At 37.3% G+C, this 27,025-nt stretch overlaps 1 protein-coding gene across 4 annotated transcripts in view; it reads right to left on the bottom strand.

Annotated features, from left to right (window-relative positions):
- Positions 1-27,025, bottom strand: part of LOC144970610 (uncharacterized) — a 134,924-nt gene that overhangs the window by 20,503 nt on the left and 87,396 nt on the right. The window contains exons 1-3 of one of the 4 annotated variants that reach the window (XM_078910412.1): positions 25,358-25,615; positions 24,818-24,889; positions 917-2,179 (exon numbers count right to left, since the gene is read on the bottom strand). In XM_078910412.1, coding sequence (XP_078766538.1) covers positions 917-1,409 — 493 coding nt within the window. In that variant the 5' untranslated portion in view covers positions 1,410-2,179; positions 24,818-24,889; positions 25,358-25,615. Of the gene's footprint in view, positions 1-916; positions 2,180-6,732; positions 6,859-24,817; positions 24,890-25,357; positions 25,616-27,025 lie in introns of those variants that run through there. The other 3 variants (XM_078910411.1, XM_078910414.1, XM_078910413.1) reach the window with 3 other exon arrangements.

The following is a 27,025-nucleotide window of genomic DNA, read 5'->3' on the forward strand; positions in this document are numbered from 1 at the left end:
AACCTCCATTTAAGATATAACACAACATTCTAAAAGATTTATTCTCTTTAATTTCTTTTCCAGCATGTCCATGTGAAGGACTGAAAAAGCAATAAAGGACATAGAGGAGTTTAATTTTTCTGAAAAAAGCATTGGTTCTTCGATTGTCAATCCTCTTAATTATAATCACGTCACTCTGATAGTTACAGGAGGTCAGAACAAAACATTTTTTTTTCTTTTCAACTCAAACCAAAAAAATATATAATAATTCTATTTTTGTTTCAAAAATTTTAATACAAAACTTAAAGTGCCATAAATATTGCAGCCTCGAGGCTGGATCAGGGAGAGAAAATGATGGCCTGAATATCCTTTGACAGCTCAGGACATGTCCTGATATACAAAATCATCATTAAAAACACATGCATGGAACATACCAGTTACTAGTTTGTCACAGTAAGAGTTGTCAGACTGTTTTACTAATGCCTTTGTATTTTTGGTGAAATAATCCTACCATAGTTATGATGAATTTCATATCAGAATATAAGGATGGTGATAATTTTCGTGGTTTTCATAGAGCATATTGTTGCTTCATTAAGACATTAAGTTGTTTAATAAGAAAACATAAATTAAAATTACCAGACTTTTTTTTTTTTTGGTTGTTGTTTTAATTAAAAGGGCTTCCTTCTGCGCTGGCATCCTCTAAGGAATAATAATAAAATACAACTTCAATTCTGATAGGCTTACTATTTCTTCCTCAATTTTATGCCAACACAGGCATGTTGAGTAAACTCCCATATTTAGGTACTTCAGACAAAATCATTCACCATTGTATCTAATTTCATATCAGTTGGCAAGTCTGTAAATTTCATAATATACTTTTTTTTTTAAAAAAGAAGAAAACTTAATACCTAAAAAAAAAACAAGTAAACAGACTCACCAGAGACACAGGATCCGTAACCCCCACAGGCACGTTTACATCCTCCAGTTCCACTGCAGTATAGAGTTTCACGAGCCACTACAATCTGGCGAACATTTCTTGCACGTCCAGCCCTGACACTACCGTTATCCAAAACCATCCTTCCAAATTCTGTCAGACTGAATCGATCATCCAGGAAATTAACTCCCTTGTGAACATCCACGTAAATTTTGTGGACTTCCCTCCCTTTTCGAAGCATGCTGGCTTGCCGATATATTTCAAAATTATACAGGTATTTCCGCAAGGCGCTGCAGTTGATTTTTTCTCCTTTGAATTTCTTCACCAATGCTGCTACATTTGATGTATTGTTATTTCTTCTTTCTTTCCCGACACTGTTGGTGTTGTCCCCACGGTCGGGACTAGATGAGACAGGTGATAAGTTTGTTGGTTTGTTGTCCATGCCTACAGTAGGCATCATCATGGGAGCATCTCTCATTATCATTGCATCAGCCATCGCACATTAATTCTAAATAAAATCACTTTATAATACTAAAAATCTTTTCAGAAGAAATTTCCAGTGACAAAATTGAATAAATAATTATTTTTTCATTCATGAAACTGTTGAATATGAATATACAACAATTCTACACAGAGATACAAATACAAGCAATGACAGGTCACAGAATGTTGAAGGAATGACTAGAATTTATGAAACTTGAGAGAAAATCAATCAAGTTGAAAACAGATGATAATAAATAAATAAAGGCAAAAGCCAAAAGGGGGAAAAGGCGGAATGAAATCTGTTGGACAACAATAAAATGACTGGAATGACGTGTTTTAAAAAATGGAATGGACTAGACTAGAGGTCACACCGACTAAAGCAATGAAATAAAAAGAGACATCAACAATGAAAATAGTGGCCAATCTTAGAATCAAAATTTAAAAAGAAAAAATATCCACTTCATGTATAAATAAACTGGAATAATTACAACAATGTCTTTGAGTAAACTGTGTTCAACATTTCATCCTCTACTAACACAGTGCTTACATTGAGGCTGACTCCAATGACAGCTTACATATAAACTGTAGATTACACAGTTGAAATGTCACTTGAGTGTTTTCGCATTTCAGTCGATGCGACAACAACGATGATGGTGGTGGTGATGATGATGTACATACACTGTCAGTGAAATAAGAATGGTTTTCATCACAATATGAAAAGTTCCTCTTCTTTTGTGCTGCAGCATGGCTCAGTTTTGACTGGATCCATGTCCAAGAATGAACCTTCATATAGAAACATACAAGGAACATCATTACCAATCGCATTGGCGCAAAAATTAAACTTTAAAAAAACAAAACAAAAAATTCAGACTGTGCAAAATAACATAAATTTAAAATCAAAAAGAGGTGATTGGCATCTCAAGGTATAAACTAATCACAGTTTTTGGTCACTGAACACATTTTAGTGGATCATAAGATGCATCATAGTACAATATTAATATAATTAATCTGAAAATACAGCAACGATCAGAGGCTCCTTGAAGCCAGCAATGATGGAATTATTAGAAAAAAGGCAACATGAAAAGTTTTTAAATAATAAGTTTTTGTTTTTTTTCAAAGCAAATTTTAGGCCCAGATCTGTTATCAACAGTATAAACAATATGAATACAATAATAATAATATGTACTGCTATTTCGTTCAAATTTCTTGTCACTGAGGGACCATTTGTATTTCTGATAAGATAAAAAATAATAAGGAAAAAAACAAAATACATATTCTCATATTTTTATTTTTTTAATTTGTAGCCACTATTGGTTTAGTTGAAAGAATCTGGATCTGTCAACCTACTATTCATTAAGGTCTTTTTAGACTACATTTGCTAGTATGTCTGATGTGAAAATAGTCATTTAAAAAACATGAATTTACACACACACACACACACAAACAAAAACTTCAACAAATATGTATATCTGTATCCTTTTAAAACATCAATAAATTCAAATTGAAATACTGAATAAAATCACGAAATCCGAATGGTATGAAAAGTATAGATAAAAATGGTCGCACAAACTAGACTTTACATCTAATCATAGTATAATAAATCAAAGTCAACAGCATCCACCTCCCTTCAAACAAACTAATTAAAGACATGAATGCATTATATCCACACATGAACACAGCCCACACACACACATACACACACACCTATCATGCAATGATCACATGTTGACGGATTCATACCAGGTGCTTATCTTCAAATTCACCCAACCAACCACCCTTCCACCCTCACAAGATTTATCCATTCTTACCAAACCAAGTCTAATAGTACGGTATAGACGAATCTCCAATAAATAGGCATCCTTAAATCACCTGTGTTTTCCATAATTATTATATTTTCTATTTCTTTACTTTTATCCATTATTTTCTACATTGACTTACAAAGACAGCAACCCACATGAAAGTTGTACTTCAGAGCCATTAGGCCCATGGAGCCGGATTTTATCCTGGTTTCTATAGCATAAAACAGATAATAGAAATTGCTTGCTACCCTTTTGATAGGACACTAGTCTATTGCAAGGTACTTTCAACCAGATCTAACAGTCTCAGCTACCCGGACAGGGGGAATAGGGGTGGGGGAGGGAGGGTCAGAAATAATCTCGACTGCACCCAGGATTGATCTAGGTCCTTTTGATTGTGAAACGAGTGCTCTACTAACTGAGCCTAATTTGGGCTCATGAAACCAGAGTCAAACTGCACACTAGATGGCTATCAATAAACTATAATTCAGGACCTATCTATGTGGTATCGATATGAAATTCAGAAAAGTGAGAGGAGCAGGCACTTATGTTGATAATAGCAAGAAATGAAGTGAATAGGAAAATGCCAGAAGACAAGAGAATAAAAATTTTGCAGCAGCGATGGGGGCTCGAACCTGTGACCTTACTGGTACAACAACTCCGTGAGGCCAGGCAGAGTTATCATACCAGTAAGGTAAAGTTTAATTCTCTATCGTCTCCTGGCACTTTCCTATTCACTTCATTTCTTATTATTATCAATATGAAAGACGCATAGCATCTTGAGGAAAACTGCTTTGTGACAGATCATATTTTAGCTTTACCATGAGAAGCTGCTTTGGAGTCCACAGTGAAAACCAGAAGTGTGTGAGCAGCTCTATTTAATTTCAAGAGTTTGTCATGTTGTTCCAATTCCAAAAATAATAGCTTGAATATAAAATATGAAGGTAAGCCTTAATAAATGATAATCATATATTATAAAATTGGCAGGTTAAAATTAGATCCAAGTGATTTGACACAAAAAGTAGAAGAATTATACTTAAATGTAAAATATGTGTTTCCTGTTAAATGACGAGGTTGACCAAGTGTAAAAGTGAAATCAGAAGAAAACATACCTATATCTCTGACATCTATTTTCAAAAAAAACTAAAAAAGAAATTTAAAAACAAACTAAAAACAAGCCACTATTACACAGGCAGACCTGCTACAATAGACAATGGATGCTTTCTGGATTTGTTAACCATCAATTATTATTATTATTATTATTATTATTATTATTATTATTATTGTTTAATTGTTAGTGTTACTCATTATGATGATCATCATCATCATTATCATTATTAGGCTTAAATAACCCAAATAAATAAGTGGTCATAACTAGTTAAGTTACGAAAATCGGTACAACCAAGCAGGACCTAGCACTGCTACTGCTAGTAGCAGGTAACACTAGATACCAGATATCGCTCTATTTTGCTCGACACATAACAACACCTGCCTTTATGATAACAGCAATAACAATAACAATGAAACAAACTATAGTATCTCCCTAAATCAGTGGCTACTTTAAGAATATTTCAAATGATGTGATGTGATCTAATCTACTACTACTACCCCAGCAAATTCACCACACATACTCATACAATTCATTTATTAATACAACAGTTACTCACTCATGAGCTCACTTTCAGTAATTAATCGAAGATAACGAAGTGACTATTTCTCCGAACGCTTGGAGAAATACACTTGAACTCTATTTCTCCAAACAGTTTCCGGTTTCCGTTCTCGAGATTTTTTGGGTTACCTTCTATTTGCAAGAGTTAGGCGCCATCTTTTACATTCTGCAACTTCTACGAGGGCCAAGAGGAAGCACATTCTAGAGCTAGATAAAACCCCTCCCTCAAAAAAAAATTAATGAATTTTTTAAACAAAGAAAAAATTGAAGAACGGAAAAAGAAATGAAAATGAAAACTGAAACAAAACATAAAATAAAAATAATTTTTGTGTTGGACGACTGACAACTTGCAATTTCTCGGTTTTCTGTCTTAAAATAGACAAACAATTAACAAAGATTAAGAAAATCATCGCCCCCTCAACATAAAGGCTATTCGGATTGGAGTCTGTATAACTATAACTATAACATAACATTATTTTACCGAATATGGACATTCCAGAATTTGAATTAAGAGTTAGAGAGTCTAAGTCTAAGTTAGACTTAGACTTAGACACTTCAAGTTTATTTCCCGAGCGTTCCGAGCACAGGTTAGGAGAAATTGAGTTAGTGTATTTCCCGAGTTTTCAGTTTTCGGAGCAAAATGTTAGGAGAAATTGAGTTCCAAGTTCAAGTTTATTATCCCGAAAGTTCAGAATTAATTAAATTATCAATTAATCATAATCTAGATCTAGAGTGTTAGTGGCAGTGGTAGTGGTAGGCACTTTGATAAAATTTTCAAACTCAAAATATCTTGATTTGACTCAGTCAGGGGGATGGGACTCGAAAAAACATAAAATTTGATACCTTATTTGTTTCTCTACGACCTACGGTTCCAGAGTTATTTATATTTTTCTACTGAAATTTTTTGTCAATTTTACAGAGAGAATCTGTGATCTCACTGCTGCCTCAAAACCAGCATCTCGCGGCTATCGGGAAATTTTGAGTCTTGCAGTCAACATGGCCCACTTATTGTTTTCAGTAATTTTGTTTCAATTAAAAAATAAATGGAAAGTGTTAGATATCATTTTGAAGGTCAGAAAATAAGCTTTATTTTCATATAAATCATTTTCATGTATGGAAAGTATGGAAAAAATGAAGGATAAATGAAAATGGAAAAAAATATGAGGTTTTTGTCCTAAAAAGTGGGGTTGGTGGCGGGAAAAATAAAATAATGAGCGAGTGTATCAATTTTGATGAAATTTGGCAGAGATATTCTTCAATTAATTGTCTATCGATGTATGAAGTATAATTAAAATGTATCCATAATTTAAAAAGTTCTTGTAATTCAAAAATTTATAAATTTTTATTACATAAGCTTTCTGAGAAATACAATCAGAAATTAAGAATGAAATACACCGTTAGAAAGCTTGTTTTGTGCCCTTTAATGATACCAAAATTAGTCACATAGGTTCACAAATAACGCCATGGTGACCAACACAGTAAAGGGTCAAAAATAAAGTTCCAAAAAACGAGTTTCACCTTACAGTGAGCCTATCGGCGGCCACTGGACTGGAGTTATCAAAGTGCCTAGTAGTGGTAGAGTAGTTAGTAACGCAGAAAGTTAGTATGACTATGGTATAGTGATCAAGTTCATTCCACTCATATGAAATAAATTAATTTAATATACCTTTTTATAGCAATATCTATCCATATGCAAATCAAAGTGAAAGGCAAAGCATAAATAATAAAACACCCAAAAACAAGAAGAGAAACGAAAACGAAAGTAGGATGCAAGCCGCATTTTCACACCAAGGGGTTAGGCTAGTCTTTAAAACATGCAGAGGTCTATCACTATCATGGTTGCAATGCGCCACGTTTGTTTGATAGCTCACCTCTTTAGACATTTGCCCATAGGCATCGGGTGTTGGATTCATAGCAGCTGGTGTGAGATGAAAGTTTCCGGGTGGCAAAGCCTTTTTTTTTTGGTTTTTATTGGATTTTGTTGCTCCGTCGATCGCTGTGATTGGAAAGCGACAATGATCATCAAAAAGTATCGCAAAATTAACAACCGATGGGTATTGTATAGATACGTTTAGCGGTTCACTGAGGCAATAAAAGTTATTCCTCCAGGATGCGACGGCGGTCACCAACGATCCAATATCTATGGCGATATCTGTCTATTCCCCCCCCCCCCCCCTCCCGCGCACACACACACACACACACACACACACATACATGCACACGCATACACAGCATCCACACCAATCCTCCTCCCTCTCTTTTCTGATCAATGTGTGTGTGTGTGTGGGGGGGGGGGGGGGGGGGGTGACTATAGATAGGGAGACAGACAAATAGATGGATAGACTCTCTCTCTCTCTCTCTCTCTCTCTCTCTCTCTCTCTCTCTCTCTCTCGTTTTATTATTAATATAATAACCCTGTGGCTATTCGACCAATATTTCTCAGATAATCGATCCCCTTTATAAAACGTATCATCATCATCATCACCATCATCATCATCATCATCATCATCATCATCATCATCATCATCATCATCATCATCATCATCTACATCATCATCATCATCATCATCATCATCATCATTATTATTTTATCATTATTGACCAATTGATAAATATTAAATAAATAATTAAAATTCTCCTCATTCATCGCCAAGGGGAAATTTGTCTTTAGAGTCTATTTTCCAATGGAAGACTGGAATAACCCAGGCGTCAGCCGCAAAGCAGCGCCGCAAAGTGAGCTAGGGCGAGATGACTTGCTCAAGTCCACACAGCGCAGCGGCGGGTGATTGGTTTCGGTATCTTTCGGGAACGAAGCAAAGACCGTACCACTGAGCCACGCTGATAATGATGATAATATTGAATGTCAGATTACCACAAATGTAATAAATTGAAATCGAAATGCATCTGTCTATGTTGTGTGTATGTGTGTGCGCGCACGCGTGAGAGAAAGAGAGGAAGAGAGATAAAGAGAGAAAGAGTAGGTAGAAGAAGTAGAAGTGAAATATCTGTTCAATGTTACAGTTATTATATTATAACGTTTTGTAACAATATGACAAATTGCCATATTTAAAACGATCTATCATTATTATAATTATTATCATTATTATTATTATTATTATTATTATTATTATTATTATTATTATTATTAGTAGTAGTAGTAGTAGTAGTAGTAGTAGTAGTAGTAGTAGTAGTAGTAGTAGTAGTAGCAGTAGTAGTAGTAGTAGTAGTAGTAGTAGTAGTAGTAGTAGTAGTAGTAGTAGTAGTAGTAGTAGTAATAGTAGTATCATCATCATCCTCCTCATCATCATCATTTATTTTATCACTGCAATAAACTATGATGGAATGATAATTAATTATTTAATTTTTTTAAAAATTATTATATTTTTATTTATTTAATTTTTTTTTTTTTTACCGCAAAACTAGATCACAAAAAAAAAAAATCCAGAATGAGATATTATAATAATTATCATCACGTTGTGTTTAGTTAACCCACGTCACACATTTACAACCTACCCACGTAGAGACACGACGAAACCCGAAGACGTCGAGTCAAATTAACCTTATCAATGCCAAAGCCGTGGAAAGTTAACGCTCTTATCGCTTGAACCACAGACAAGAGTCCCGGGTAAGAAATTAGTTGTGATGGGAACGGCCCAGACACGAAAAGGGTAGACTATGGCTATCGTATCATTTTGTTTTCCTATCGTGTTCTATCAATCCATTTACAGTATTATCATAATGATAATAACTAGATAGCCAGGCCTTTGTCTCAAACAAACAATTAAACTGAGGCTGTGAACCACAAAAGTATTCGACAAACGTGAATAAGCAGGCTTTAAAAATGGAGAAAAAAATAATTTCAGAAAGCAAAAACAAAACTATAAAAAGCAAAGAAGAAAAAATGCACTTATTTCATACGGGGCTTTTCGGGTTCAAATCTTTTTTTTTTTTTCTTTTTTTTTATTTATACAGCCGGCCATTTTCCAACAACCCACCCATTCTCCAACTATCATCCATTCTCACCGACATGTCCATGCATGCATCCATCCATCCATCTATCCATTCATCCTTCAACCCACCCATCCATAATACATCCATCCTTCCACCAATATATCCATCCATCCGTCCATTCATCCTCTAATCCACCCATCCATCCATACATCCATCCTTCCACCAATATATCCACCCATCCATCCATTCATCCTCTAATCCACCCATCCATACATCCATCCTTCCACTAATATATCCACCGAACCATCCATCCTCCCATCCACCTACCCATCTTTCCACTGATATATCCACCCATCCATTCACCCATTCATCCAGCTTCGTACCAAAGTTCCATCAGAGTACGTTCTCTGGCTCCGTGTATGATTACAACTAATTATAGTCTTAATTGTAGTCAGAGAACACGGATAGAGATAAGGGGTGGGTAAGTCATTGGATATGCGTGTGTGTGCTATGTGTATATAATATTATGTTTACATGTACGTGTGTATATAATCGTATATGTGTGTATGTGTGTGAGTGTGCGCGCCCGCGCGGGTGTGTGAGTGTGTATCTGTTGTAAGGCATCTCATAATCTACTAAATGCATGTTATCATCGTTGTTGTTGTTGTTGTTTGTTGTTGTTGTTGTTGTTGTTGTTGTTGTTGTTGTTGTTGCTGATGATGACATGTAACGGCGGATGTCATCCTAGGGTGATACCCAGCTGTCTTCATCCCAGGGTGGGAGACCAGCCATCCGATTACAAATAGCAAGGCCCGTAACGTTTAGCCAACAGTGTCTTCTTGTTATCTCTATCCGGGCAAACTAACTTAAACGATGATAAGAAATATAAGATAGAGTGGACTGCTAAATCTATATAAACAAATAAATAGATAAATGAATAAGTAAATAAATAAATAAATAAATAAATAAATAAATAAATAAATAAATAAATAAATAAATAAATAAATAAATAAATAAAGCAGTCAATCGATCAATAATGTGGCTAAAGGGAGCTCAACAGTAGATCAAGTTTGTACGGCCACATGTATACGTATCAGATAGAGATAGATATAGATGGATAGATAGATAGATAGATAGATAGATAGATAGAATGTGTGTGTGTGTGTGTGTGTGCGAGAGAGAGAGAGAGAGGGGGGGAGCGGGAGAGAGAAATAAATAAAGAAAGAAAGAAAGAAAGAGAGAGAGAGAGAGAGAGAGAGAGAGAGAGAGAGAGAGAGAGAGAGAGAGAGAGAGAGAGAGAGAGAGGGGGTGATCTGATCTGAGCAACGACATCTATAGGAATCGTAGTAGACGCTGGTTCTGAGCCAAGTTAACGATTACGATCCCAACCTACAACGGGCGACGAAGAAGAAAACGAAGATCTGTACTCGGAGTCTTAGAACATTATAGTTTTATTCCGCGTCGATCGTTCGTCGATCGTTCGTCGATCGTTGTAGGTTGGACCGTAATCGTTACCTTGTTATTCACACGCTTCCGAGTGGATAAAACATTGCAAAGAACATATATTTCACTTCTACCTACTCTTTCTCTCTCTCCCTCTCTTTCTCTCACGCGTGCGCGCACGCACATACACGCAACATAGACAGATGCATTTCGTTTTCAATTTATTACATATATTACCAATGGCGTCAACAGTTATAAAATAAAGTAAATGTTCACTCTCCATGGGGTGACAATACTCACGCATCTCTCTCTCTCTCTCTCTCTCTCTCTCTCTCTCTCTCTCTCTCTCTCTCTCTCTCTCTCCCTCTCTCTCTCTCTCTCTCTCTCTCTCTCGTATACATATTTATATAAAATATATCATCACACCATTTACTAGATAGGGCGAGCCACGAAATGAATTCTAACGTTGTCGTTGCTGATTTACGGTTTCCTAAACAAATGACACCGAGCGCCAACCTCCCACGGAGTGAGCAGCAGACGTTATGAATATTATCATGGAAATGAGTTCATCGAATCTACCTACCCTGGGTTGGACGTTGAACTTGCTGTATAGATAGAATGCGCTTGGCCAAGGAGTTCACAACATTGCCATCCGGAAGTATAACGGACCAACACACAAACTCTGTGTAACCATGAACTTTGATAGTCTGGTTAATACAGTTTAGTGAGAACAACTCACAAACGCGGATGGCAAAAACCATAACAAAGGCCTGAGGGACGTCATCTGCATACTATCTATAGAAGATAGTTCGAAGTTGACGTCACTCAGGTCTTTGTTATTGTATTTTGCCATCCGCGTTTATGAGTAATGCTCACTAAACTGTATTAATCAGACTATAAACGTTTATGGTTACACAAAGTTTTGTGTGTTAGTCCGTTTTACTTCCGGATGGAAATGTTATGAGCTTCTTAGCCAAGCGTATACTATCTATACGTTTTTAAAAAATATTTTTTTAAAAAAGAAACAAGAACAAGGAGTGTAAACGTCTGGTGTTATTGATCCCCCAGTCGGAAATCATAATTCCAGTGCGGTTATATGGTCTTGTGGTATGACACTCACGTTCGGGTCGGAAGGTCCTGGGTTCGAGCCTCGCTCAGCGCATAGTTGAGTCCTTGGAAAAGAATATTTACTAACATTCTCATAAGATGATTACCTGGCCGTCAACAGCGTTATCTCTGTCGGAAAAATGGTAATATCGCCTAAATGGCGTAATGCCTCGTTCTACATGTTACGTGTTGCTGTTGGTGAGGGATCCTTTGCAAAGCGCTCTAAGCACATTTAGTGGATATTGTGCTTTATAAGAGGTCTGGTAAACAGTTTATTATACCAGGCTGTTAATTTCTATTTTTTTAAAAATGGGTCTAGAAAGTCATTTCCGACTAGTGAGGACCTTAATATTGGAGAAAGTAGTACATATTGTTTTTGTTCCGTATCCAGGATTTACCCGGTTCGATTTCCCTGCTGCTCTGCAACTGACGCCTAGGTTATCCCAGTCTTCCATTGGAATGCTCTTAGGGACGAATAAAAGAATCTACTTTTTCTTTTTTAATTTCATATATTTATTTATTTACGTAACTATGCATTCATTCATTTGTTCATCCATTTTTTAATTTGTTTATTCACACACACACACACACACACACATATATATATATATATATATATATATATATATATATATATATATTACATTATATATATATATATATATATATATATATATATATATATATATATATATATTCATTTTCAATAGCGAAAAGGTGGGATTTGGCGGAGTTTTATTGTATATTTCTTTATGGAAAGGACTGGAAATTAAATTTTAAAAATAATAAAACATTAACTCACTCAACCCTAACGCCGACTATATCCGTAGTATACCCGGGGTTACTTTTACCCCATGCCTAATTAATACATTTTTCTGAGACAAATTATTGGCATAATATCAAAGCTAATGTTTTTAGTTTTTAAATGTAGTTGAATAAATCTATGCACATGCTTATTTGAATTACATTTTTTCAAATTTTGAAAAGTAGCGAAAATCTCCAGGATTGAGTGAGTTTAAAAAAAAAAACGAATAAACAAACAAGCAAACAAACAAACCCCAGAATGATATATACCCAGATACAGACAACGATCAAGATCAATCATATCCCTACCAACTTTTCAATTTCCATATTTGGGTATGCGTGAGTGACTGCACACAACAATGTACATATTATTACACCTTAAAATGATGCTGGGTATAGATCGATATTTGACATTGGGTATACCGATTGCATTCGATATCACCGCAGCGGTAGGCATGCGGTGTGTCTTTTTTACGAAACCCGCCGAAACCCGCCGAAACCCGCCGAAACCCGCCGAAACCCGCCGAAACCCGATGAAACCCGACGAATCCCGACAAAGTTATGGGAAGTAGGTGGCTGTGGGGAGTGAACCTAGAACTCAGGGAAGTGTACACCATTGGGGAGTGAACCTGGGACTGGGTTTCGGCGGGTTTCGTAAAAAAGAACCAGTGCTTTTTTACGAAACCCGCCGAAACCCGCCGAAACCCGGCGAAACCCGACAATATACAGCAAAGTTATGGGAAGTAGACAACTGTGGGGAGTGAACCCGAGACTCAGGGAAGTGTACACCAGTCGGGAGTGAACCTGAGACTAAGTTTATCGGCCGTTTTCGGCGGGTTTCGTAAAAAAGAATTAGTGCTTTATTACGAAACCCGCCGAAACCCGCCGAAACCCGACAATATCCGGCAAAGTTATGGGAGTTTGGCAACAGTGGGGGGTGATCCTGGGAGTCAGGGAATTGCACACCAGTGGGGAGTTAACCTGGGACTGTGTAAAAAGGATATCAGTGGGAAATAAACCTGGGACTAAAGGGACATGGATACCATTGAAAGTTGAAGCCGGATATGGGAATTGAGTACCAGAGGAGAATGAACCTGACACTATAGAAGGTGGGCGCCAGTGGGGAGTGAACCTGGGATTCAGGGAATTGCACACCAGTGGGGAGTTAACCTGGGATTGTGTAAAAAGGATATCAGTGGGAAATAAACCTGGGACTAAAGGGAGATGGATACCATTGAAAGTTGAAGCCGGATATGGGAGTTGAGTACCAGAGGAGAATGAACCTGACACTATAGAAGGTGGGCGCCAGTGGGGAGTGAACCTGGGATTCAGGGAATTGCACACCAATTGGGAGTTAACCTTGGACTGTGGGAGATGGATAACTGTGGGTATCCGAGCCGAACTATAGGAGTTGGGTGCCAGAGGAGAATGAACCTGACACTATAGAAGGTGGGCGCCAGTGGGGAGTGAACCTGGGACTATGTAAAAAGGATATGAGTGGGAAATAAACCTGGGACTAAAGGGAGATAAATACCATTGAAAGTTGAAGCCGGATATGAGAGTTTGGTACCAGAGGAGAATGAACCTGACACTATAGGAGGTGGGCGCCAGTGGGGAGTGAACCTGGGACTATGTAAAAAGGATATCAGTAGGAAATAAATCTGGGACTAAAGGGAGGTGGATACCATTGGGAGTTAAAGCCGGATTTGGTAGTTGGGTACCAGAGGAGAGAGAAACCTGACACTATAGGAGGTGGGCGCCAGTGGGGAGTGAACCTGGGACTATGTAAAAAGGATATGAGTGGGAAATAAACCTGGGACTAAAGGGAGATGAATACCATTGAAAGTTGAAGCCGGATATGAGAGTTTGGTACCAGAGGAGAATGAACCTGACACTATAGGAGGTGGGCGCCAGTGGGGAGTGAACCTGGGACTATGTAAAAAGGATATGAGTGGGAAATAAACCTGGGACTAAAGGGAGATGAATACCATTGAAAGTTGAAGCTGGATATGAGAGTTTGGTACCAGAGGAGAATGAACCTGACACTATAGGAGGTGGGCGCCAGTGGGGAGTGAACCTGGGACTATGTAAAAAGGATATGAGTGGGAAATAAACCTGGGACTAAAGGGAGAAGGATACCATTGAAAGTTGAAGCCGGATATGGGAGTTGAGTACCAGAGGAGAATGAACCTGACACTATAGGAGATGGGCGCCAGTGTGGAGTGAACCTGGGACTCAGGGAAGTGCACACCAATTTGGAGTTAACCTGGGACTGTGGGAGATGGATAACTATGGGTATCCGAGCCGAACTATAGGAGTTGGCTACCAGAGGAGAATAAACCTGACACTATAAAAGGTGGGCGCCAGTGGGGAGTGAACCTGGGAGTCAGGGAATTGCACACCATGGGGAGTTAACCTGTGAATATCTAAAAAAGAATATCCGTGGGAAATAAATCCGGCTTCAACTCCCAATGGTATCCATCTCCCTTTAGTCCCAGATTTATTTCCTACTGATATCCTTTATACATATTCCCAGGTTAACTCCCCACTGGTGTGCAATTCCCTGAGTCCCAGGTTCACTCCCCACTGGCGCCCACCCCTTTTGTGTCAGGTTCATTCTCCTCTGGTACCAAGCTTTCATATCCGGCTTCAACTTTCAATGGTATCCATCTCCCTTTAGTCCGAGGTTTATTTCCCACTGATATCCTGTTTACATAGTCCCAGGTTCACTCCCCACTGGCGCCCACCTCCTATAGTGTCAGGTTCATTCTCCTCTGGTACCAAACTCTCATATCCGGCTTCAACTTTCAATGGTATTCATCTCCCTTTAGTCCCAGGTTTATTTCCCACTGATATCCTTTTTACATAGTCCCAGGTTCACTCCCCACTGGCGCCCACCTCCTATAGTGTCAGGTTCATTCTCCTCTGGTACCAAACTCTCATATCCGGCTTCAACTTTCAATGGTATTCATCTCCCTTTAGTCCCAGGTTTATTTCCCACTCATATCCTTTTTACATAGTCCCAGGTTCACTCCCCACTGGCGCCCACCTCCTATAGTGTCAGGTTCATTCTCCTCTGGTACCAAACTCTCATATCCGGCTTCAACTTTCAATGGTATTCATCTCCCTTTAGTCCCAGGTTTATTTCCCACTCATATCCTTTTTACATAGTCCCAGGTTCACTCCCCACTGGCGCCCACCTCCTATAGTGTCAGTTTTCTCTCTCCTCTGGTACCCAACTACCAAATCCGGCTTTAACTCCCAATGGTATCCACCTCCCTTTAGTCCCAGATTTATTTCCTACTGATATCCTTTTTACATAGTCCCAGGTTCACTCCCCACTGGCGCCCACCTCCTATAGTGTCAGGTTCATTCTCCTCTGGTACCAAACTCTCATATCCGGCTTCAACTTTCAATGGTATTCATCTCCCTTTAGTCCCAGGTTTATTTCCCAATGATATCCTGTTTACATAGTCCCAGGTTCACTCCCCACTGGCGCCCACACTCTTTTTTGTCAGGTTCATTCTCCTCTGGTACCAAGCTCTCATATCCGGCTTCAACTTTCAATGGTATTCATCTCCCTTTAGTCCCAGGTTTATTTCCCACTGATATCCTTTTTACATAGTCCCAGGTTCACTCCCCACTGGCGCCCACCTCCTTTAGTGTCAGGTTCATTCTCCTCTGGTACCAAACTCTCATACCAAGCTTCAAATTTTAATGGTATCCATCTCCCTTTAGTACCAGGTTTATTTTCCACTGATATCCTTTTTACATATTCCCAGGTTAAATCCCCACTGGTGTGCAATTCCCTGAATCCCAGGTTCACTCCCCACTGGCGCCCACCTTCTATAGTGTCAGGTTCATTCTCCTCTGGCACTCAACTCCTATAGTTCGGCTCGGATACCCACAGTTATCCATCTCCCACAGTCCAAGGTTAACTCCCAATTGGTGTGCACTTCCCTGAGTCCCAGGTTCACTCCACACTGGCGCCCATCTCCTATAGTGTCGGGTTCATTCTCCTCTGGTACTCAACTCCCATATCCGGCTTCAACTTTCAATGGTATCCATCTCCCTTTAGTCCCAGGTTTATTTCCCACTGATATCCTTTTTACACAGTCCCAGGTTAACTCCCCACTGGTGTGCAATTCCCTGACTCCCAGGATCACCCCCCACTGTTGCCAAACTCCCATAACTTTGCCGGATATTGTCGGGTTTCGGCGGGTTTCGGCGGGTTTCGTAATAAAGCACTAATTCTTTTTTACGAAACCCGCCGAAACCGGCCGATAAACTTAGTCTCAGGTTCACTCCCGACTGGTGTACACTTCCCTGAGTCTCGGGTTCACTCCCCACAGTTGTCTACTTCCCATAACTTTGCTGTATATTGTCGGGTTTCGCCGGGTTTCGGCGGGTTTCGGCGGGTTTCGTAAAAAAGCACTGGTTCTTTTTTACGAAACCCGCCGAAACCCAGTCCCAGGTTCACTCCCCAATGGTGTACACTTCCCTGAGTTCTAGGTTCACTCCCCACAGCCACCTACTTCCCATAACTTTGTCGGGATTCGTCGGGTTTCATCGGGTTTCGGCGGGTTTCGGCGGGTTTCGGCGGGTTTCGGCGGGTTTCGTAAAAAAGACACACCCGTAGGCATGTGTATTTCGTCATTATGATAGCTCTTAATCGTATGTATACATATGCAAATCTCGATCAAGTTCCCTAAAGATAGAGACAACGGGGTGGCATTCTGTTGTAACACGTTGGAGGAATATTTCACGCTCTATATAAACAGAAGAGGCTGTTGCAGATAAACAAAAACAAAAATAAAACAAACAGAACCAATATATATATATATATATATATATATATATATATATATATATATATATATATATATATATATATATATATATATATATGTATATATATATATATATATATATATATATATATATATATAATTAAAACGAATTATACATGGTAGTTGACCGCTATGGACATAAAACACTTCCTCATCAATGCGAATAAGTGATACAGATGAATGGTTATATAGAATGGATTGTGGATAAATTTAAAGGTATTTAAGGATAGATGGATGGATGGATGGGTGATTATATGGATCATGAAATTATAGAAAAGATAGAAAAAGAGAAAAGGCATGCGAGGGACATTGATCGATAAATGGATATATAGAAAGAAGAATAAATAGAAAGACGTAAATAAGATCGAGATTACGATGGATATATATATATATATATATATATATATATATATATATATATATATATATATATATATATATATATATATCCATCGTAATCTCGATCTTATTTATATATATATATAGAGAGAGAGAGAGATAGGTAGATAGATAGATAGATAGATAGATAGATAGATAGATAGATAGATAGATAGATAGATAGATAGATAGATAGAGACAGGTAGACATATTATTAGATAGATAGATAAATAGATAGATAGATTGATTGATAGATAGATAGATAATAGATATATAGATAGATTGATAGATAGATAGATAGATAGATAGATAGATAGATAGATAGATAGATAGATAGATATATAGATAGATAGATAGATAGATAGATAGATAGATAGATAGATAGATAGATAGATAGATAGATAGATATATAGAATAATAATAATAATAATAATAATAATAATAATAATAATAATAATAATAATCTTTATTGTCCAAATTAAAGGCAATTCATGTGAGGTAAACAATGCTCAGTTTGGTTCATGGTATGAACATCAACACATTTACAAATACAGACACAGCCATACACGAACATACACGCTTGCACATTGTTTCTACACGTGTATACAAAAGAAATGAGCGTACATACAAACACATATACATACATACATACATACATACATACATACATACATACATACATACATACATACATACATACATACATGCAGACATACATACAAACCAGCATATCATCGTATATGCATGCCTACATTCATACATACATACATACATACATACATACATACATACATACATATATATATACATACACACAGACACACACACAGACAGATAGAACGATACGATATATTTGCTGGGACAGCAGATAACCATATTATAAATATAGTGTCTTATATTAAGAAGAAGATGGCAATGATTGTGATGATGATGATGATGATGATGATGATGATGATGATGATGATGATGATGATGATGATGATGATGATGATGACTACGATAATGATGATGATGATGATGATGATGATGATGATGATGATGATGATGATGATGATGATGATGATGATGATGATAACGACGGCGGCAATGTCGATGATGATGATTCACGACACTGCTTCTCGTTATTTTCATTGGTTGTCTCATTTTTCCACAGAAGATTTGTTAATTAATTTTATGGCGGTTGGAATGAAGGTTGTCTTATGTCGATTTGTCCGACATTTTGCTTCTAGATACCGTCTTCCGGAGCGCAGAAGTTGGAATTTTTCGTTCAGCGGATGCCTCTTTTCGTTGATAATGTTAAAAGATTTCTTCTCAACTGCATTAATATAAGTTGTGTCAAGGCTTCTAAGGTCTGTGTTAATTATTTTTGAAGCCTCTCTGAGGGTTCTATGTAGTTTGGATTTTTCTTTTGTTCCACAGCTTCCATACCACGTTGTGATGCCAAACGAAACGATACTCAATATTAATGACTTGTAGATTTGTAAGATAGATAGATAGATAGATAGATAGATAGATAGATAGATAATATATATATAGATAGATAGATAGATAGATAGATAGATAGATAGATAGATAGATAGATAGATAGATAGATAGATAGATAGATAGATAGATAGATAGATAGATAGATAGATGGGTGGGTGGATTGAAAGACAGGCAGAGATATAGGCAGGTGGATCGATGGACATATACTTTATAGTGAATGGTATGTGAGAAGAATGAGGAAGAGCTAGAAAACAGCTTACAACTTCTAATCCTTGGCGCAAACAATAGGATGAAATGACTGCAGATCTGCCTGATTGCCAAACTAATAGTCAAACTATTGTATAGTATACCGTTCAAACCTATCAATACAGCACTGACGATGAGGGTGATGATTACGACGACGACGACAACAACGACGATGACGACGACAACGACAAAATAACAACAGCTACGATGAGAGCGATGACTTAGACCAAAACATAAAGACCAACGACAACAAAGACGACTACGACGACAACAACAGCAACATAAACCGACAACAATAACACTCTTGTTACTGTTACATTTGTTACTACTGTGTGCTACTGCTTCAGAGTACAAATAAATGAACACAAGCGTCATGAATTACGTATAATAATTTACTACTACTACTACTACTACTACTACTACTACTACTACTACTACTACTACTACTACTACTACAACTACTACTACTACTACAACTACTACTACTACTACTACTACTACTACTACTACTACTACTACTACTACTACTACTACTATTTAAACTACTACAACTACCACTACTACTACTACTACTACTACTACTACTACTACTACTACTACTACTACTAATAATAATAATAATAATAATAATAATAATAATAATAATAATAATAATAGTGCATTTGTTAAGCGCAGCTTTTCCCGCATTACAATGACATATACATATATCAAAAATTATTATCAATACACCCATGCACACCATGATTCCACTCACAAACACTTACACGCGCGCACACACACACATACACACACACACACACAAACACACACACACACAATCACAAATAATAATAATAATAATAATAATAATAATAATAATAATAATAATAATAATAATAGTAATAATAATAACCGTATCACTGCCTCTACAATTACCACTGTTGCTTCATCAATAGCAACACTCACTGCAACTGCCACTACTACTTTTTTTAAATATAAAAAATTGAGCTTTTATAAAGCGCAATATCCACTAAAAGTGCTCAAAGCGCTTTACAAGGGGTCCCTGGCCAACAGCAACGCTTAACATTTTAGACAAGACATTACGCCTGTAAGGTGATATTATATATTTTTTTTCGGACAGAGACAACGCTGTTAACGGCCAGGTACTCAATTTAAACCTGAGTACGGTGAGATAATGTGAGTAAAGAGCCTTTTCCAAGGACTCAACTATGCGCCGAGCGAGGCTCGAACCCAGGACCTTCTGATCCGAGAGCGAGTGTCATACCACAAGACCACATACTACTACTACTACTACTACTACTACTACTACTACTACTACTACTACTACTACTACTACTACTACTATACTACGTAGTAGTAGTGATGGTGGTGGCGTTAGTAATAGTATTAGTGGTGTATTTAAAAAAAATAAATAAATAAAACAACCGAAAACTCTCTATGTACAGAGATGCCAACCCTACGATCTAATAACGTGTCGTCCTAATCCTTGTAGTCATTTGAATTTCTATTGTCTTTTTCCACACTTCACTTACATAATAAATGGGAAAGTCGTGTTCCTTTGTTTCAAGACATAAAACAACGTATGTGTATTAATATTTTAAAAAATCATATTCAACAATACTCAAAAATACAACCAATATACACATACAAAATGATTTTGAGAGAGAGAGAGAGAGAGAGAGAGAGAGAGAGAGAGAGAGAGAGAGAGAGAGAGAGAGAGGGGGGGCGGTTGGAATGGAAAAGAAAGAAATATAGAGATAGATAGAAAGATAGATAAATCACTCACACATAAACAGAAAAAAAAGAGAGAGAGAGAGAGAGAGAGAGAGAGAGAGAGAGAGAGAGAGAGAGAGAGAGAGAGAGAGAAGAGAACAGAGAGAAGAGGAAACTCACCACACCCCTTCTCTATTCAGCTCACAATCTCCCAACTCTAGATGTTTTAAGGAAAAGTCATCAATGTTGGCATCTCCTCATTTCCCCGCACATTGACTTGTGCCTGCCTTACTAATAAAGTGTCGCATTATCACCAAATCTTCCGTATACACACAAAAGGGCTTTATTTTAATTTTGGACAGATCATAATTTATCGCGTTTTCTCCATACATCAATAGATTAAATTGAACCTCGACTTGACACAAAGACTTAAACCTGAGACTTCTTCATAACTTCTTTGAAGTCTGAGGCTTAAAACTTTTTTTTTCCACAAGTTGGGGGTCTTTTCATCGAAGAAAACACTTTCTGACCAAAATCTTCACAAGGCGTTTTGTCGTAAAATGGCAAAAATGCCAGAGTTATCATTATTGTCTATTATGTATGTCGCCGGGTATCAGCGGTGCTGGGAGCCAATCTGGTGACCTACCCGGTTCTAGGGTCGTGGGAACACAATAGAGATACGCACATGCTTAAATGCAGTCCTAATGACAATAATGATCATAGTGATGTAGTCTATTGTTTTAATCAGGACGTCAGAAATGCAGGTTTATGAATGTGTTACTGGGTAGATGGGTGATAATAGTATATCAAATGTAAATGTGTGGGTAGTGAGTACAGTTTTAGAAATAAGAGAGGGCGGGAGAGAAGGGAAGGATATAAGAAGAAAAAAAAGTAGAAGAGGGGGAATGGAGAGAGAGAGAGAGAGAGAGAGAGAGAGAGAGAGAGAGGAGAGAGAGAGTGAGAGGAGAGAGAGAGAGAGAGAGAGAGAGAGAGAGAGAGAGAGAGAGAGAGAGAGAGAGAGAGAGAGAGAGAGAGAAAATCCCGTTATTTTAGAAGCATACATGTCATATAGTTCAAACAACTCGGCTATAGAAATAACGTTATCTGTTTTGTGGGTTTTAATAATATGTTGATAATAATAATAATAACAATAATAATAATAATAATAATAATAATAATAATAATAATAATAATAATAATAATAATATAATAATATCATTATTATTATAAATTATCATTATTATTATTATTATTATTATTATTATTATTATTATTATTATTATTATTATTATTATTATTATTATTATTATTATTATTATAACTATTGTTATCAAGGAACAAAGGACGGAATATTTTGATTTTTTAAAAGTTATAAGATATCAAACAGACAGGAAGGGCTTTATATTATTTATCTTCTTTCTTTTTTTTCTCTCTCTTTTTGTTTGTTTAATTTGTTAGTCTTTTTAAATTCCAAATTTTGAATATGAAAAAAGTAAACTTTCAATGAGTGACCTCCAGTGAGTGACCAAAAACTGTGAGATTTATGTACTTACTAAACTAGATATAAATTATATCGGAAAAAAAGTTTTGCAACAGAAAATATTATACAAAGTGATGATGATGATGATGATGATGATGATGATGATGATGATGATGATGATGACGATGATGATGATGATGGCGATGATGTGGATGATGATGGTTATGGTGGTGGCGGTGGCGGTGGTATGGGTGGTGGAGATGATGATGATGATGATGATGATGATGATGATGATAGTGGTGGTGCTGGTGGTTGTGGTGGTGATGATGATGATGGTGTTGATGATGATGACGATGATGATGATGATGAAGATGATGAAGATAATAATAATAATAATAATAATAATAATAATAATAATAATAATAATAATAATAATAATAATAATAATAATAATAATAATAATAATAATAATAATAGAATGAATTGAACAGGAATTTTGTTGCTCGAATCCGGACTTTTAAAAAATTGTTTTTTTGTTTTTTCTTCTTCTATTTTTATTTTCCTTACTGTAATCTGACTGTGATATTATCGTAAGTTTCAAATACTCTTTCGGGCGTTCACATAATATTTGCAGGCCTGATAATCGAACTCTATAATGGGTTTGATTTAGCATTGTTGTAATGGATGATATTTTGAGTTGGTTTTGGAGTATTTCCATTACAATGAGCCCAATACAAAATAAGAAATTAAGGCGCAGGCACCGGTGTAAGATAAAGAACTGAACAAATGTGTATTAAAGGTGCCAGACAAAGCAAGAAAGAAAAATACAAGAAAATAATTGAATTTTTAAAAATTGATCTTTTAAATAGCGCAATATCCATTAAACGAGCTCAAAGCGCTTTACAAGGGGTGCCTGGCCAACAGAAACACTTAACATGTAGGACGGGACATGACGCCTGTAAGGCGATATTACATTTTTTTTGTCGGACAGAGACAGCGCTGTTAACGGCCATTTTACACCTGAGTACGATGAGAGAATGTGAGTAAAGAGCCTTTTCCAAGGACTCAACTATGCGCCGAGCGAGGCTCGAACCCAGGACATTTCCGTTCCGAAAGCGAGTGTCATGCCACAAGACCACATAGCCGCACCTATAAAACAAAATTTAGTCTTCTTCGACAGTTAAGGAAGACTGATTTTGGGGGGAATTTTTTTTCTTGTAGTTTTCTTTCTTGCTTTGCCCAGCAAAGTTTCAAACACATTTTTTTTAATTGTTCAGATCTTTATCTTACAGCAGTGCCCGCTCTTTGGGGGTCCCGATAGCTCAGTAGGTAGAGCACTCGTTTCATACGCAAAGGAACCGAGATCGATCCCAGGAGCAGTCGAGATTTTTTCTGACTCCCCTGTCCACTCGCAGTGAATGGGTAGCTGTGTCTGTTGGGTTTGGCGGAAAGTACTTTGCGATAGACTAGTGTCCTATCTAAAAGGATAGCAAGCAATTACTATTGTCCATTCCACGCTATTGAAACCGGGATAAACTCCGGCTCCATGGGCCCAATGGCTCTGAGGGACTACTTTTAAGTGCCCGCTCTATTAAGTTCTCAATTTGATGGTTTAAAGCTAAACTTCACACATAAATGGAAAGGTACTCGTATGTCTTTTTTTATCTCAACGACTAGTCGACACTAAAATATGCGAAATTGAATGTAAGCTTCAATTTAATTACAAAAACAGATCAAATGAACGTTTCGGGTTTCCCCTTTATCAACAAAACAGGATGAATGAAACACCACAGATGAATGAGATGATGTGGTAAGTTAAGATGAATAAACAAAGGGGATAAAGGGGAAAGCCGAAACGTTCATTTGATCTGTTTTTGTAATTAAATTGAAGCTTACATTCAATTTCATATTATTATTTATTTCTTCGAGCTTCGAGCAGCAACATTTACACTAAAATATGACACATAATGTAATCGCACCGTTGAAAATGGTCTCTTAGCAAAAACGTCAAATTCGTTGTAATGCATTGCTCATTATAACAGGACAGATAAATCAATATTTTTGCTACAGCAACACTTAACATGCATTCACTTAGCAGGCATGGAGGAAGACTGTAACTTCTGCTTCACGCAAGTCCCCCCGACGACCATCCGGTCATGGGATTGAGTGAGTGAGTGAGTGAACACTTAACATGCAGGACAACGAGACAGGCCTGCCGCCTGTGAGGAGATATTAATATTTTTTTTTTCGACAGAGACAATGCTGTTCATGACCAGGTACTCATTATAAACCTGAGTACGGTGAGATAATTTGAGTAAAGAGCCTTTGCCATGAACTCAACTATGCGCCCCTCAGAGCGGGACTCAACCCCTGGACCTTCCGATCCGAAGGCGAGTGTCATACCACAAGACCACATAGCCGCAAACGTAAGTAAGTGATGAGATTATACTCGGTGATTACAACTTAAATCTATAATATTTTACGAGAACAAATAATTACCTGTTTTGTCAAAAGTGTGATCCAATTATAAAAGAACACTTGTTGCTTTCAGACACGTCTTGGAATTTAAATCTAGAGAAGGACAGAGATAGAGAGAAGGAGGGAAAGGGTGGTGTGTGGGGGGGGGGGGGGGGGGGGCACATTAATATAAAGGGTCTATAATTTTCAGCAACAGTTACAATAACAGTAGTGAATACATACACAATGACAGCTATCCAACATAGTGACAGGTGATAATTTGGTTCAAAGATTAATTAATAATGCGATGACAGCAACGACAATAATAATAATAATAATAATAATAATAATAATAATAATAATAAAATAATAATAATAATAATAATAATAATAATAATAATAATAATAATAATAATAATAATAATAATAATAATAATAACAACAACAACAATAATAATAATAATAATAATAATAATAATAATAATAATAATAATACTGTAGATGATGATGATGATGATGATGATGATGATGACAATGATGATGACAATGATGATGGTCCTTACAACAACTTTTTCAACTTACATATCTAGAGTAAGAAAATAAACTACATGCCGATTGAAATAATTTCAAATCATATCCAAACAAGAATTTCATTGAGAGAGAGAATGAGAGAGGGTGTAAAGTGTATTAAGTCTATTGTGACATTGCTCACACCCCCTAACACTTCACTTGTCCAACCACCACCCGAGCGGCTTGCATACTATGAGCCCACAGTTTAATCTGAGCTCTGGGCGGACGAGGAGACACGACATGCGTGAACTAGGACGTGTTGTGGCCAATGATATTACAAACGCACAGAGATGGTGGACGGCGCGACGAGCGGGTGGCTTATAATGAGTGAGAGGTGTGCATAATTTGACATGGAGGGCAAAAAAAAAAAAAAAAAACCCCAACTCACAATCGTTTTCTGCCGATGCTGTGCAAAGAAAGAGGAGTCATCATCATCATTGCCTTTTTCACCCTGGGTCAGGGTATAGGCCACAGACAAACAGTTTCCATCCTTCTCTATCCTGAGCCAACTTTTTTATCTCATTCCAGGTCTTACCACTTCTCTGTATATCAGCTTCTTTAATTCTTCTCCATGTTCCTCGTGGCCTTCCCCTTGATCTTCTGCCCTGAGGGTTCCAGTCCAATACTTTCTTTGTTATAGTTGAGTCATTCTTTCTAAGCATGTGTCCAATCCATCTCCATCGTCTTCTTCCTATATCCTCTCCCACTGGTTTCTGTTGTGTTCTTTTCCATACTTCTTCATTTTTTATTCTATCCATCCATTTTATTCTGAGTAGCTTACGCATGCACCTGTTTACGAAAATCTGTACCCTCCTTATACATGCCTGTGATGCGTTCCAAGTTTCACATCCATACAGTAGGACAGACTTCACGTTTGAGTTGAAAAGTCTTAGCTTTAGTTGAAGGGAGATATCTTTAGTTCTCCAAACTCTGTTCAAAGATGTGAATGCAGCCTGTGCCTTTCCTATTCGTGCTTTCACCTCTGCTTCCGTGCCTCCATCCTTGTCAATTATACTTCCGAGATAGCAGAAAGTGTCTATATCTTCGAGTTCCTGATCTTTAACTTTGATCTGCTCCCTTTGACGCGTACCTATCCTCAAGACCTTTGACTTTGCAGGGTGAATTCTTAGACCAATTGATTCCGAGAGGCTGTTTATAATTGTGGTTTTTGCTTGCATCTGGTCCTGGGTGTGGGACAAAAGAGCCAGATCATCTGCAAAATCCAGATCATCCAACTGTGTCCAGGGGTCCACTGTATCCCATTTCTTCTCCCTTTGGAGGTTTCCTTCATTAGCCAATCAATGGCAAGGATGAACAGGAATGGAGAGAGCAAGCATCCCTGCTTGACACCAGTCTTAATTTCAAAGCTGTCAGTAAGCTGATCTTCATGTACAACCCTGCAACTTGATCCTTCATACATTTCCTTAATGAGGTTTACTATCTTTTCAGGGAGTCCATAATGTGCCAGAATTTTCCACAATGTTGCTCTGTCAATACTGTCGAAAGCCTTCTCGTAATCCAGAAAGTTGACAATAAGAGGAGAGTTCCATTCTATAGACTGTTCCACTATGACTCGCAGAGAGGCAATCTGGTCGGTGGTTGAACGGTTTTTTCGAAAACCTGCCTGTTCGTCCCGCAGTTTAGCATCTGTTGCATTCTTAATTCTCTCTAAAATAATAC

Source organism: Berghia stephanieae, chromosome 4, assembly GCF_034508935.2.
Source record: "Berghia stephanieae isolate SIO BIC M18660-M18661 chromosome 4, UCSD_Bste_1.3, whole genome shotgun sequence".
Classification (NCBI taxonomy): Eukaryota; Metazoa; Mollusca; class Gastropoda; order Nudibranchia; family Aeolidiidae; genus Berghia; species Berghia stephanieae.